Source organism: Eptesicus fuscus, chromosome 21, assembly GCF_027574615.1.
Source record: "Eptesicus fuscus isolate TK198812 chromosome 21, DD_ASM_mEF_20220401, whole genome shotgun sequence".
Classification (NCBI taxonomy): domain Eukaryota; kingdom Metazoa; phylum Chordata; class Mammalia; order Chiroptera; family Vespertilionidae; genus Eptesicus; species Eptesicus fuscus.
In genome coordinates this window covers 22,236,467-22,251,788 of record NC_072493.1, presented here as the reverse complement: position 1 = coordinate 22,251,788, position 15,322 = coordinate 22,236,467, and the positions used below count along the sequence as shown (strand labels likewise).

General features: G+C 41.5%; 1 protein-coding gene across 3 annotated transcripts in view; it reads left to right on the top strand.

The window, feature by feature from the left end:
* Nucleotides 1–15,322, top strand: part of GPATCH1 (G-patch domain containing 1) — a 52,812-nt gene that overhangs the window by 1,697 nt on the left and 35,793 nt on the right. For all 3 annotated transcript variants that reach the window (XM_008139779.3, XM_054710982.1, XM_054710983.1), the window contains exons 2-5: nucleotides 7,222–7,356; nucleotides 11,686–11,771; nucleotides 14,336–14,496; nucleotides 15,053–15,150. In XM_008139779.3, the coding sequence (XP_008138001.2) occupies nucleotides 7,222–7,356; nucleotides 11,686–11,771; nucleotides 14,336–14,496; nucleotides 15,053–15,150 (480 nt within the window). The remainder of the gene's footprint in view (nucleotides 1–7,221; nucleotides 7,357–11,685; nucleotides 11,772–14,335; nucleotides 14,497–15,052; nucleotides 15,151–15,322) is intronic.

Genomic DNA, 15,322 nt, shown 5'->3' with positions numbered 1-15,322 from the left:
AAGATTACATTAGCTTCATTGGCAAATACATCACCCCATGATCGCAAAGAATTTGTTGACAAAGATCCTTTATTTAAAGAGTTTCAAATCTAGTTAAGAGCTGTCAACTTGTTAAGAAACATTCAAGCCTGTAGATAATTGTCAGAAGAGTTTGAGTTTCTTTGAACCAAACAGGATATGCCTGGATGCAAGATCTCCACAGACTTAAGAAAAATGCCTCCCAAAATGATAGTTTACCAAAATGATCATTTACAGGTGTTTTTATTTTTATTATTATTATTATTTTAAAAAATATATTTATTGATTTTTTACAGAGAGGGAAGGGAGAGGGATAGAGAGTTAGAAACACCGATGAGAGAGAAACATCGATCAGCTGCCTCCTGCACATTCCCTACTGGGGATGTGCCCGAAACCAGGGTACATGCCCTTGACCGGAATCGAGCCTGGGACCCTTGAGTCCGAAGGCCGATGCTCTATCCACTGAGCCAAATCCCGGTTAGGGCTTATTATTATTTTTAATGCATTTGATCTGCTTGGTGTTGCTCAGTGGTTGAGCGTCAACCCAGGAACCAAATCACAGTTTGAATCCCAGTCAGGACACATGCCTTGTGGGCTCCATCCCCAGTAGGGGGTGTGCAGTCGGCAGCCAGTCAATGATTCTCTCTCATCATTGATGTTTCTACCTCTCTTCCCCCCCACCTCTCTCCTTTCCTCTCTCTGAAATCACTAAAAAACATATTTTTAAAAAAGCATTTGGCCCTGGTCCATGTGGCTTAGTTGGTTGAGCATCTTCCCATCACCAAAAGGTTGCCAGTTTGATTCCTCATCAGGGCACAAGCCCAGATTGTGGGATCAATCCCAGTCTGGGTGGATGAGGGAGGCAACCAATCAACATTTCTTTTAGATGGGTATTTCTCTCCCTCTCCTGTCTTCTCTCTCTAAAATCAATAAAAACATAAAAAAATAAAATAAATAAAAAGGCATTTGGAGTTAAGGAGGGGACCTAAGGAAGATTAAATGAAATAGAGAGAAAGCAAGGTGGGGATTAGATTACAGGGCAGTTAACAAGATTATGTGCTCCCTTGAGGGTGGTTACATCTCTGAGGGGACTGAAAAGAGGATTTCTTTGGCATTTCAAAGATGTGTTAACCTAGATACAGAAGAATAATGGACAGGGCTTGCTTAAGGCAAAGATAAATCTTTCTAGAAAAGTTACATGCTTTGGGTGTGACTACTCACCATGATATGCCCGTTAAGAATTTATGTTCAGATCACCCTATGAGGTCACTGGTCTTGTAAGATTTATTGTAGAACCCCCTTTTCATCCACAGAACAAAAGTACAAAGTTCACAAGTGCAAAAGTATGTGACGGTAGACCGGAAATAATAACCTATGCAAACTAACAGGAAAACTTGAGAAGGCAGCATGGGATCCTTTGAAAACTGGTTTGAATTTAGCTATGCAGGGCAAGGGTTAAAATGCATGGTGGTGCTTTTTATAACCACCTTAGGCAGCTGTTCATATCTATATTATATTTCTGATCTCATAGTTGTTTCCTCGTGAAGTGACGTATTGACGTAGTGACGTAAATTCAACTACTTGACCTATATTTTTCTAAATCTTCCTGTTTTGATGTTGCATGAAATCTGAAATGAAGCCTAATGGTCTAACCTTGCTTTGGAAGTGGGAGGAAAGGACATTTGATTTATAGATTTTTTTTTTCCTGGCCTGACATCATCCTTTAAATTCTCACTATTAGAAGTTTTTAAAAATATACATATATTTTAACTTTTATTTTATTGATTTTAGAGAGAGGGAGGAAAGGAGAAAGAGAGAATAAATCAGTTTGTTGTTCCACTTATTTATGCATTCATTAGTTGATTCTTGTATGCGCTCTGACTCGGGATCAAACCTACAGCCTTGGTATATAGGGATAACGCTCTGACCAACTGAGCTACCCAGCCAGAAGTTTCTGAGTATTGATTTATTGTTTCCCAAGCACTTTGAAGTTTAAATGCACCCTGAGTACATTTTACATTATAACATACTAGACCCATAATCATTTTTTTTCCCCATAATCATTTTTGCTTCCTGCTTTGAAGTCTTAGTGACAGGTTAGACAAACATTGTTAGAGGAAAGACTCCACTACTTAATTAAAGTTGCTGTCCCTGATAGAAAGGTTTATTGGCTGCACTGTCACACACAGACCCAGAGACATCATAGGCCCTCTGGCCTGGAAGGAAGGGGGCACCAGTACTTACCTACTCTTTCCTTAGACACTTTCACGTGGCTCTAGAATTGTCACCTCCAGCTCATCCTGTAACTGGAGGGGTTTGGGCCCCAGGTGGGTCTCCTAGGGCTCACTGGTAGTATGTAGATTCTTGACTTCATGTAGGCAAGATTTCACAACATGAGTCCGGGTGATTTTGAAGTATGCTTATTAACGGTGGGGACAGTGAAATAAAGGAAGGGCTTAAGGTAGAAGAAACAAGAGGAGAAAGTCAGAGAAAAGGGGGCCTTGGAGACAGGTTCAGGGGGTAAGCCTGGGTCGAGATGCTGCTACCCACTGCTCCCCTGATTGCAAGTCTTGTGGGGCCCTTAGAGTTTAGGAGAAAAAGAGCAAAGATACAAGGCTTGGGTGTGCTCTAGTGAGAGCACACTGTGGATCCTTTGTCTTAAGGCTTTTAAAATCTTTTCTTGGCTGGCTGGAATCCTAGGGGAAATCTAAGAGGAGGGAAATCTATTCATTAGCTTTGCAGGTGTGTCCTTCAATATGTTGATTCATTGAAAAGTGCACACAGACAGGTCATGTTATTTTCTGGTTAGTTTTATTTGTAAAGAATGCATTGAAGAGGGACTGGGACCTAGACTGGTCTGCCCAGGGAGAGTCTGGAATGTGAAAACCATTTGCTCCTAAGTGTCCTTGGTTAGGGAAGATAAAGCCTGTGATTTATTAGCTGGCTGTAAATTGCTCAAATTATTTGGCCTTGTCTAATTATTTTGTCTCAGTTTTCCTTATTCCACTTGTCAAGGACTTTCCCTAGCTTACTATCCTGCCTCAATCCTGAACACAAATTAGTTTTAGGACCATTTTCCTCCTCCTTGATGCAGTGACTCTCCCACTTAAAATGATCTGGCACAGCCCGTGTGGCTCAGTGATTGAGCATTGACCTAGGAACCAGGAGGTCACAGTTCGATTCCCGGTCAGGGCACGTGCCCAGGTTGTGGGCTCGATCCCCAGTGGGCGTTGTGCAGGAGGCAGTCCATCAGTGATTCTCTCTCATCATTGATGTTTCTCTCTCTCTCCCTCTCCCCTCTTCTCTGAAATCAATAAAAAAAAACAACTATCTGTGGCTTCCATCACCCATAAGACATAGCACAGACCCTGCAGCACCATGTTCAAGGCCCTCTTCATGATCCTCCCTTTGGGTTTCATGTTAAATTTCTTCCCTGCCATCCAGTCAGACTAGACTACTTTCTCAAAACATCTGACATTACCCTTTCAGGCCTCTGTTTGGAATTGTGTTCGTATTTGCAGCTATCAAATTCTGCTCCTGCTTAGAGTGACAGTGATGTTGTGCTCCTTACACATTGTCAGAAGAGTTCCTGTACGTGCAGATCTCCTCTGCCAGGCTCTGGGCACCCTGGGAGCAGGGATGGAGTTGAATTTAGAATTCCATACCTAGGATCTAGAACAGGGCTGCTTCCATGGAAGGCCCTCAGTAAACTTTTGGTCAGGGATGAGTGAAGGACAGTATGGGTGGCATCCCCGGCCTGGAAGCAGAGTTGAGATCTGATTTCAGGTTTGTACTATTAGCTGTGGACCTCAGGGCAGATACTTAATCAAAGCATCCTTATCAGGGTATGATGAATGAAATAATATGTGTGACAAGAAGGGGTTAGTTATTATTAGTAGCAATAATTATAACAAGGCCTGGCTAAAATGCCACCTTCTCCCTGGAGTTTTCCATGCTGTAGTTAAAGGTGGCGCCTCCTCAGGAGTCCTGTGGTTGGCCCTCATCATCTACCTCTCCTTTGAGATCAGAAGCATCTGGAGAGCAGAGCTAGACCAGCACCCAGCATTGGGAGGACCTGCCCTCTCTCACCCTAATCCGATCACTGTTCCCCTCAACAAACTGGCAATAGGCGCTAACATTGAGAAACTCTGCCTTTGCTAAGAATCATGCCAGGTGCACATGTGCTAATAGAGTGTGTTTACTGCATTTCTAAGATATGGTGAAAATCTTGGATTGTGGGTCCTAAGTTGTAAGTTATTTAGAATGAAATGTAATGATAGCTGATATTACCTGAGCTTTGCTGAGATCAGACACTGTGTATAGATCTCTGAATGTGGTATTTAATCCTCAGCTCCAGTCTACAAGATAGGCTCTGTTAGTGCCTTTATTTTGTAGTTTTGGAAGCTAAGGCTTATGGAGATCAAGTAACTTGCCCAAGTTTACAGAGCTAGCAAGTAAGGGGATTTGAGCCCAGATCTGCTGGTCTTCAAATTCTGTGGATTACTCTTGACTACCCTACTGTGGATTATACTCCAGAAATGACCTAGAGACCTCATAAGCTACAAGTAAGAATTTAAGACAATGAGACTGGAAGTTCCTTTATTTTTTAAAAATGTATTTTTATTGATTCCAGAGAGGAAGGGGGAGAGAGAGAGATAGAAACATCAATGATGAGGGAGAATCATTGATTAGCTGCCTTCTGCATGATCCTCACTGGGGATAGAGCCTGCAACCTGGGCATGTACCCTGACCGGGAATCAAACCCTGACCTCCTGGTTCATAGGTAGATGCTCAACCACTGAGCCATGCCAGCCAGGCAAGTTCCTTTACTTTTTGTTCCATCTTCCAGAAGTAGTAACTGGCTTAATTATTATTTTTAAAAATATATATTTTACTGATTTTTTACAGAGAGGAAGGGAGAGGGATAGAGAGTTAGAAACATCAGTGAGAGAGAAACATCGATTAGCTGCCTCCTGCACATCACCTACTGGGGATGTGCCCGCAACCAAGGTACATGCCCTTGACCGGAATCAAACCTGGAACCTTTCAGTCCACAGGCTGACACTCTGTCCACTGAGCCAAACTGGTTAGGACACTGGCTTAATTATTGAAGTAACAAATACACATGAACTTTAGGACATATGAATAATAATAATAATAATAATAATAACATATAAAAAGCCAGGGGCCATCATGACTAAAACAACCGCATGGACGACCATGGCAGGCTGCATGGCGCGACAAGGCCAGCAGGGGGGTTAGTGAGGGACGACCAAATGACTGAACAGCAGGCTGCATGGGGCGACCAGGCTGTTAGAGGGACAGTTAGTGGTGATCAGGCCAGCAGGCAGAGGCAGTTAGGAGTGATCAGGCAGGCATGCAGGTGAGTAGTTAGGATCCAGTGGTTCCAGATTGTGAGAGGGATGTCTGACTGCAGGTTTAGGCCCGAGCCCCTAAACCAGCAGTCGGACATCCCCCAAGGGTTCCCGGATTGGAGAGGGTGCAGGCTGGACTGAGGGGACCCCCCAACCCCCGCCTGTGCACGAATTTTGTGCACCGGGCCTCTAGTGGTAATAATAATAATAGTATTACCTCGTACTTTAAAAGTATTTATTGCATGTCCCTCTTCTTGCTAAGCACTTCACAGGCATTATCTTATTTAATTTGCATAACAATTCTATGAAATAGTTATTACTATTAGTGTCATCCCCATTTTATTTTTCAAATTTATTTAAAGTATGTTTTTATTGATTTTTAGAGAGAGAGGAAGGGAGAGGGAGAGATAGAAACATCTATCGGCTGTCTCCCACACGCCCCCTACTGGGGATTGAGCCTGTAACTCAGGCAAGTGCCCTGATGGGAATCAAACGAACTTCTTGGTTCATGGGTTGACACTCAACCTCAGAGCCACACCTGCTGGGCTCATCCCCATTTTACAGATGAGGAAATTGAGGCACAGAGAGTTTAAGATGTCTCAAGTCCCGGTGCTAGTAAACATGGAATTCCAGAGAGCTGTGACTCTCAACCCTGTGCCTAACTACTGTATGACTTGTTTTCTGTATTGAATGTTTGAAACTAATTTGATGGTTACTTTTATTTTAGATAGATTCAGAATTTTGAATTGGAGTTGATAAAACATATTAAGTTTCTTTCTGCTTGTGTGACATAGCAAGCCAACTCTTTTCAGCAAAATAGGAAAAAGAATGAGTTTAAAGAGTAGTAACTATAGCCCTAGCTCAGTGGTCGGCAAACCGCAGCTTGCGAAACACATGTGGCTCTTTGGTCCCTTGAGTTTTTAGCAAAGGCCAGCTTAGGAGTACCCTAATTAAGTTAATAACAACGTACCTACCTATATAGTTTAAGTTTAAAAAATTTGGCTCTCAAAAGAAATTTCAATCGTTGTACTGTTGATATTTGGCTCTGTTGACTAATGAGTTTGCCGACCACTGCCTTAGCTGGTTTGCTTAGTGGATAGAGCGTCGGACTTCGGACTGAAGGGTCCCAGGTTTGATTCCAGTCAAGGGCACATGCCCAGGTTGTGGGCTCTATCCTCAGTAGAGGGCATGCAGGAGGCAGCTGATCAATGATTCTCTCATCATTGATGTTTCCATCTCTCCCTTTCCCTTCCTCTCTGAAATAAATAAAAATGTATTTAAAAAAAGAATAGAAACTATAGAATCAGAAGATTTCCAGAAATAAGGAAACTCTTACAATTTGGAGAAAATGGGCAATACGAAAGGAAAAATTCTGGAGTTGGGAATGATATGAAGTTCTAGAAGAGACATAGAAGTATTTTTTCTGTGCAGACTTCTGCCTGCCATGTGCCACACCAGCATTTGCCTCCTTCACTGCCAGCAGATTTATTTCCATCTATTTGAACTCTCCTCCCTGTCCAATATAATTCAGTTTTCATAATGGAAGTTAGTGGGAAAAGCAGGCCATTTTTGCTAAAATATATTTCTAATATAAATACGAGATATCTATAATTGCTTTAGACTATAAAGAAACTTGGTAAAATTAATACTTCCTAAGCTATATAAGCTAGAGAAGTCTAGGAATAGGAATGTAATTAAAATTATATTTGATGTTATTGGAAGTGAACAATTCATTATATTTAAGAAATGACATCTTTCTTAATGTTTTTCCTAATCCACCATCCCCTTTCCTCTTTCTCATTCAAAATATATATATATATTTTTTTAGGTGAGAGACCAAAGAAACCAACTCCTCTTCAGGATCAGACTGTCAGAGATGAAAAAGGAAGGTATAAGCGGTTTCATGGAGCCTTTAGTGGAGGGTTTTCTGCTGGATACTTCAACACTGTTGGCTCAAAAGAAGGTATGATTTTCCTACTTATAGCTATGTTATTGCTAAAGCAAATGATTGAAATGTCACAAGATTCTCATCTCCCTACCTCTCTTTTTAAAAAAATTCTTATAACATTTTAGTACGTAAATTGTACACTTTTGTCTTCTCTGAACATTTGGAATGTTTCCAGACTCAAGTCTGATTGATCGCAACCTGAAGATGAAAGAGTTTTTTTCACTAATATAATCTACTACTGGATGATAAAATGATGATAATGACTTCCGTTTTACATTGCATCTTGCCATGCACCAAGTACTCTCATACAGATCCACTCAGTTAATCATTGTCTCAGTGACTAAGGAGGGCAGGTGTTACAGTTAATCACACGGCTCAGTGACTAAGGAGGGCAGGTGTTACAGATGTTTTGTAGATGAAGTCGAGGATCAGACTCCTCTATCCTGACATGGGACCAAGCCTTCACTTGTTAGAACATGCTCTCAACCTGGAGAAAATCTGATAAATTTTTCACATGATGCAATATAATATATTCTGTATCCATTAAAGTAATGTATGTTTTTTAAATGTTTTAACATAGAAACTGGAGGGAAAATGGCTTATATATCTCAGATATGAATAGAAGATGGACTGATTAACTCATGTAGGAATTAAGAACAAGATAGGATAGATCTTTTATATATTTATTTTTTATTAAAAATAAGTTTTAATATAGTCAGTAATACTATAATAACTATGTATGGTATTAGATGGATACTAGATTATCAGGGGATTACTTCATAAATTATATAAATGTCTAACTACTATGCTATACACCTGAAACTAATGTAATATTGTATGTCAAATAATTGGAAAGTAAATTAATTAAAAAAATAACTTGTACACAACAACAATCTATACTAATAAAAGGGTAATATGCTAATTAGACCTGGTCGACCAGACATCTTCCGAACGTCTGACATTCTTCCAGACAAAGCCACGGTGGCGGAGGCCAAGGCAGAGGCGGTTAGGGGTGATCAGGCCAGCAGGGGAGGGCAGTTGGGGGCGATCAGGCTGACAGGGGAGGGCAGTTGGCGATCAGGACAGCAGGGGAGGGCGGTTGGGGGTGATCAGGCCAGCAGGGGAGCGGTTAGGGGCAATCAGGCAGGCAGGCAGAGGCGGTTAGGGGCGATCAGGCAAGTAGGCAGGCGAGTGGTTAGGAGCCAGCAGTCCCAGATAGTGAGAGGGATGTCGACTGCCAGTTTCGGGCCTAAACCGGCAGTCGGACATCCCCCAAGGGGTCCCAGATTGGAGAGGGTGCAGGCCGAGCTGAGGGACACCCCTGCCCCGTGCACAAATTTTGTGCACCATGCCTCTAGTGGTAAAATAAAGATGAAAAGTAATGCAGGAAAGAAAAAAAAAGAACCATGTAAAAAAAATGGTTGGTGTAAATAAGATGTTAAAGCTCAGTATTCAGAATGTGTAAAGATCAGTTTAGTAGGCAAATGATCAAAGTATCTGAACAGTTTACTAGTACTTCAGATGAGATAGAATACTATATGGAATATTTAGCCTTATTAATAAAAAATCAAATTAAGATAACTAAACAAATTAAGACACTATGAAAATAGCACATTATTACAATGTTTAAAATGGCAGTAGGGTTTATGAAGAAAGAAGCACACTAATACATTGCTGATTATTATAATTATGGCGGTGTTGCAATTTACAATAGCTAAGATCTGGAAAACAACCCATGTGTCCATCAGTAGATGAGTGAATAAAAAAGCTATGGTACATTTACATCATGGAATACTATGCAGCTGTAAAAAAGAAGAATCTCTTACCCTTTGAGACAGCATGGAGGGACCTGGAGAGCATCATGCTAAGTGAAATAAGTCAGTCAGAGAAAGACAATTATCACATGATCGCAATCATATGTGGTATCTAAGTAACAAAATACATTGATGAACAGAGTGGATCCAGAGACATGGAGGCATGGAACAGAGCAGAATCTTGGGTGGGTGGGAGGTGATCAATCAACTACATTGTATGCATGTATGCATACCCCAGGGACACAGACAATAAATAGGGTGGTGAGGGCCTGGGAGGGGGAGGGGGTGGAAGTGGGTTCGAGGGGGTCGATGGGGGAAAAAAGGGGACACATGTAATACTTGCAACAATAAAGATTAAAAAAATAATAAAATTAAATTGTATCTTCCAATCATGAAGAAATAAATAATTATGGCTGTGCTGCATATTATAATTAAAAAGTAAGACCAGTTCAAATGATTACTCAAGTAGACGGTAATATGTTAATATACTGAAATATCTCTTTACCATTAGGAGTGACAGATTCAAGGACTATGAAGAAATAGGGCAAAGACTACAGAAATCGAAAGTGGAGGAAGGTGCTGGGCCCACAGTATTGCCCAAGAGAGCAGATTCTTACTCTCCTGGGGAATCAATCTCCCAGGTTGACCCAGAAACCTGCTCCACCCATCTGCCCATAGTAGATCTACCCCACACTCCTCAGCAAGACTTGTAGGATATCAGAAAGTAGAGAAATCTGTCACTCTTAGAGAAATCTAAAGAAGCTTATCTGCAGAGGGTTACAGATCCATTTGATGGCCAGAGTATTCTCTCTCTTTAGTCAGGGCACATGCTTAGTGACTGTGGATGGGGAACAAGAGGGTTAGTTATAGGACTCAGGTGTTTGATGGAATTGGGGACCTGCTATGGCCATTGCCTGCCCTTAGACCAAAGTCCTTGGGTTAGGCACCCTGAATGTTATTTGCATTGCTTTTGTAACTCTCTCTTTTGCCATTCTTTCTTGGCTGACTGTACCTTGACATATTGTTTTTTTTATCTTCTTCTTTTAATTTTTAAATTCTTAAATTTTTTATTTCTTTTGACATATTGTTTTTTATATTTTTAATCTTTAAATTTAAATTTTTCCTTTCTTATTTTTGTTTTGTTAATCCTCACCTGAGGATATTTTTTTCATTGACTTTAAAAAAATATATATTTTTATTGATTTCAGAGAGGAAGGGAGAGAGAGAAACATCAATGATGAGAGTGAATCATGGATCGGCTACCTCCTGCATGCCCCCTACTGGGGATCGAGCCTGCAACTCCAGCATGTGCTCTTGACTGGAATCAAACTCGGGACCCTTTAAACCATAAGCCAGTGCTCTATCCACTGAGCCAAACCAGCTAGGGCTCTATTGATATTTTTAGAGAGAATGGAAGGGAGAGAGACAGAGAGAAACATGGATGTGAGATAGACACGTCAACTGATTGCCTCCCACAGGCGCCCTGACTGGGGCCAGGATCGAGCCTGCAACTGAGGTATGTGCCCTTGACTGGAATCGAACCTGCAACCCTTCAGTCCATAGGTCGACATTCTAACCACTGAGCAACTGGCTAGGGTTACAATTTTAATTAACAAATATGTTTTTATTGATTTTTAGAGAGAGAGAAATAGAAACATCAATGAGAAGCATCAACATTGATCAACTACCTCCTGTATACCCCCTACTGGGAGTCCAGCCTGCAACCTGGGCATGTGCCCATTGAACCGTGACCTCTTGGTTCCTAAGTCGACGCTCAACCACTGAGCCACACTGGCTGGGCCTAAAATTTTAATATTTAAAAAATATATATTTTTATTAATTTCAGAGAGGAAGGGAAAGGAAGAGAGAGATAGAAACATCAATGATAAGAGGGAATCATTGATTAGCTGCCTCCTGCACGCCCCCTGCTGGGGACTGAACCCGCAACCCAGGCATGTACCCTTGACCAGAATAGAACCCGGGACCCTTGAGTCCGCAGGCTGATGCTCTATACACTGAGCTAAACTGGCTAGGGCTAAAATTTTAATTTTTTTTATTGAATGTGTTGGGGTGACATTGATTAATAAAATTGTGAAGGTTTCAGATGTACAATTCTATAATATATCATCTGTATATTGTGTTTTGTGTTCACCAGACATATTGTTAATTTGATATGCTAATTTGTTAGTGTAGGTTGCTGTTCTGCTGGTCTCTGAGTGGTCCTGCCTTTTAAGATGACCTCAGATCTATTTGTGTTCTTTTCAGGTTAACTATCCATGTGTAGTTTGATTTTACTTGGTTCCAATTTTTTATGGGGAAGCCTCACAGTATACACTAAGTTCTGACAACAGGGGAGATGGGGGTTAATAAGTTTGTGTGGAATAATTAGGTCTGTATGAGCAGTGAGATGGGAAGTAGCCAGGAGTTTGTAGTTATTGGGGCTTTCAAGTCCATACATGTTATTTAATTATTTAGTCATAAGGCAAAATGCTACCTAGGATTGTAATGTTCTAAACTCTTTTCTTTGAAGGATGGACACCCTCTTCCTTTGTGTCTTCACGACAGAACAGAGCAGACAAATCTATTCTTGGTCCGGAAGATTTTATGGATGAAGAGGTGGGTGCACAGAACTTGAATTTCAGTTTATTTGTAATTGGTTATTGTAGCACCTTCACCTTCCTCAGAAAGTTCAGTGTCTGATTTCCTCTTTGTGTGTAAGGTTTTATCTTTTAAGTATTTGGGTTATAGTGCCCTGTGTATCACTGGATTCTCATTCATTAGAGCAGCATCTTATGATGGGGGTAGTTTCTAAAGACAAGAGTGTAGGCAATGCTGGGCCGGCATGGCTCAGTGGTTGAGCATCAACCGATGAACCAGGAGGTCACAGCTCGATTCCTGGTCAGGGCACATGCCCGGGTGGCCGGTTCAATCCTCAGTATGGGGCATGCAGGAGACAGCTGATCAATGATTCTCTCTCATCATTGATGTTTCAATCTCTCTCTCCCTCTCCCTTCCTCTCTGAAATCAATAAAAATATATTTTAAAAAAAGTGTGGCCGAAACCGGTTTGGCTCAGTGGATAGAGCGTCGGCCTGCTGACTGAAGGGTCCCAGGTTCGATTCCGGTCAAGGGCGTGTACATCGGTTGCGGGCACATCCCCAGTAGGGGGTGTGCAGGAGGCAGCTGATCGATGTTTCTCTATCATCGATGTTTCTAGCTCTCTATCCCTCTCCCTTCCTCTCTGTAAAAAAAAAATCAATAAAATATAAAAAAAAAATAAATAAATAAACTCAATGGAAATTTGTTGGTTAACAAGAAAATACCAAATACTTTTTAAAAAAAAAGTGTGTAGGAGAGCCCTTCCTGGGTAGCTCAGTTGGTTGGAGCTTCATCTGTTACACCAAGGTTGCAGGTTCCATTCCACTGCAATAAAACGAATTCTGGAATAAAGCAAGTCATGTGAAATTTTTGGTTTTCCAGTACATATAAAAGTTATGTTTTTACTCTACTATAGTCTATAAATGTGCAATAGCATTATTTCTTTTAAAAAATTACATACCTTAATCAAAAAATACTTTATTGCTAAAAAATGTTAACCATCATCTGAGGCTGTTGGAAAAATGGCACCACTAGACTTGCTCAATGTAAGGTTGCCACAAACTTTCAATTTGTAAAAAATGAAATATCTGCAAAGGACAGTAAAGTGAAGTGCAACAAAACAAGGAATGCCTGTACGGGAAAATTTATTTGAAAAAGCCTGTTACCTCAAAAGTGAAGTCTTCATTGAGACAAGTCTACAGCCTTTCACAGTAACTCACGCACACTGCGCTTTGAGCAGTGAGTGCAAGAGAAAAGAGTGAAAGGAAGCCTTGTGTAGGCACCTGGGCCCATTGTTTTTTTGTGTGTTTGTTTTTATTGATTTCAGAGAGGAAGGGAGAGGGAGAGAGAGCTAGAAACATCAATGATGAGAGAGAATCATTGATCGGCTGCCTCCTGCACACCCGCTACTGGGGATCGAGCCAGCAACCTGGGCAGTGCCCTTGACCAGAATCGAACTTGGACCTTTCAGTCCGCAGGCCGACGCTCTATCTACTGAGCCAAACTGGCTAGGGCTGGGCACATTGTTAAAACGTAAATTGTTAAGACTGTAAACTTCTTAGATAAGGGGGCTGATGGAGGGTTCTAAAGTAGTCTGGCCAACCTTGTAGGGTGTGCTCCATTTTGTTTTAAAATTAAACTCCTCTTAACTTAAAACCTAGTCATGGATTCATTTGTGATAAAGATGCAATAAAATACTTATATCAGCATGTTTTAGGCTGCAGGTAAGAGGTAAGGGGAAGGCCCCTTCCTGTCTCACTAGCATAATCCTGAAGGAAACATATCTCATTAACAAGAAGTCTAAATGCCAGTGAGGCCCCAGGCTCTCTTCTTCTTCTTCTTTTTTTTTAAAATATATTTTTATTGATTTCAGAGGGTAAGGGAGAGGGAGGGAGGGAGGAAAGAGGGAGGAAAGTTTAACCTTTATTTCGCAGATCTGCTAGTCCAGGGGAATTCCAGATCCAAAGCCTGAACTGAACTTGTGGGGAGGCTCTGACCTACATATCTCCTCCTGTGGTGGGGACCCTCAGCTCCGCCCAAGTCAGCTGTGGCGGGGCCTTGGGGTTAGGCTCTGCAGCTCTGCCCATGTTCAGTCAGAGTGAGGAAGTAAGACTACAGTTTTAACCAGATTCTGAACTAGGTTGCAAGCACCCCCATTTTCCTTTTCACTTGGCCACTGGCCTTATGTGAGGGTATCAAGTCAGTGTGTAAAGTCAGCCGCTCACCTGATCCCAAACTCAGTTTTGTGTTTTTAACTTTTTGTTTGTTTTTTTGTTAATCCTCACCTGAGGATTTTTTGGATAGGGTGGAAGGGAGGGAGGAAAAGGAGAGAGAAATGTTGATGTGAGAGAGACACATCCATTGGTTGTTTTTTGCATGCGCCCAGATCAGGGCCAAGGATCGAACCTGCAACCCAGGTACATGTCCTTGACTGGGAATTGAACCCGAGAACGGCCCAACACTCCAAACACTGAGGAACATTGTCCAGGGCTTAATTTTTTAAAGAACTAAAGCTACGTGATGCATCATGTTTAATCACTTCCCAAATAATGAAGTAATTTTGTTTGATTTTTTTTTTTAAAGGATCTTAGTGAATTTGGGATAGCACCTAAAGCAATTGTTACCACAGATGATTTTGCTTCCAAAACCAAAGATAGAATACGAGAAAAGGCCAGGCAGTTAGCAGCTGCTACTGCCCCTATTCCTGGAGCCACTCTGCTTGATGACTTCATAACGCCAGCAACGTGAGAAGAATTTAATTTTGACTTTTCTGATCTTGAAATTACTGCTTTGCATATATATGATGATCTTACTTAGGGAAAGCTTGGTTGCAAGTAGGACAAGCCTTCTTAGCCTAACTTGAGTGCAAAGGGGGGTTTTCCCAAAAGGGTCTTGCATTGTTAGTGCACGGAGTGCTCTAGATCTCCAGCCTCATTCTACCCGCTCATTCTGCATACCTCCTTGTTCTGCTCCTGGCCACGTGGCCTGATATGGCAGCCTTAGACTGTCGTGGTTTCCCACGCCCCATGATTGATAAGGACCATGTGGAGTCCCTATGTGCCTGTTCTTGGCACAGGAGAAAAGGCATCTGATCAGCTTCCCCAGGTCAGACATCCACCCCAAGTCCAGTCATCCAGATCATGTCCAGAATGGCAAGGCCATGCAGTTCTAACATGAATGGGGGGAAGGGTTCAGGTAGGACAAGATTTTGAGCTGGGCAGGAACTCAAAAGGCTGCTTACTTCCTGCTGTTCTCTAGTGTTATAAAAAGAAGTTCATTTCCAATGCCTTGATATCCTAGATTATCTGTTGGTTTTGAATTGCTGAGAAAAATGGGTTGGAAGGAAGGACAAGGGATTGGTCCCCGAGTAAAGAGAAGACCACGCCGACAAAAACCTGGTATGTATATTGATTGTCATTAACCCTAATCCTAATACTTCTTAAAAAATTTATTGGTTTATTGAGAGAGAGAAACATTGATTTGTTGTTCCACTTATTTATGCATTCATTGGTTGATGCTATGTGTGCCCTGATTAGGGATCGAACCCACAACCTTGGGGTATTGGGACAT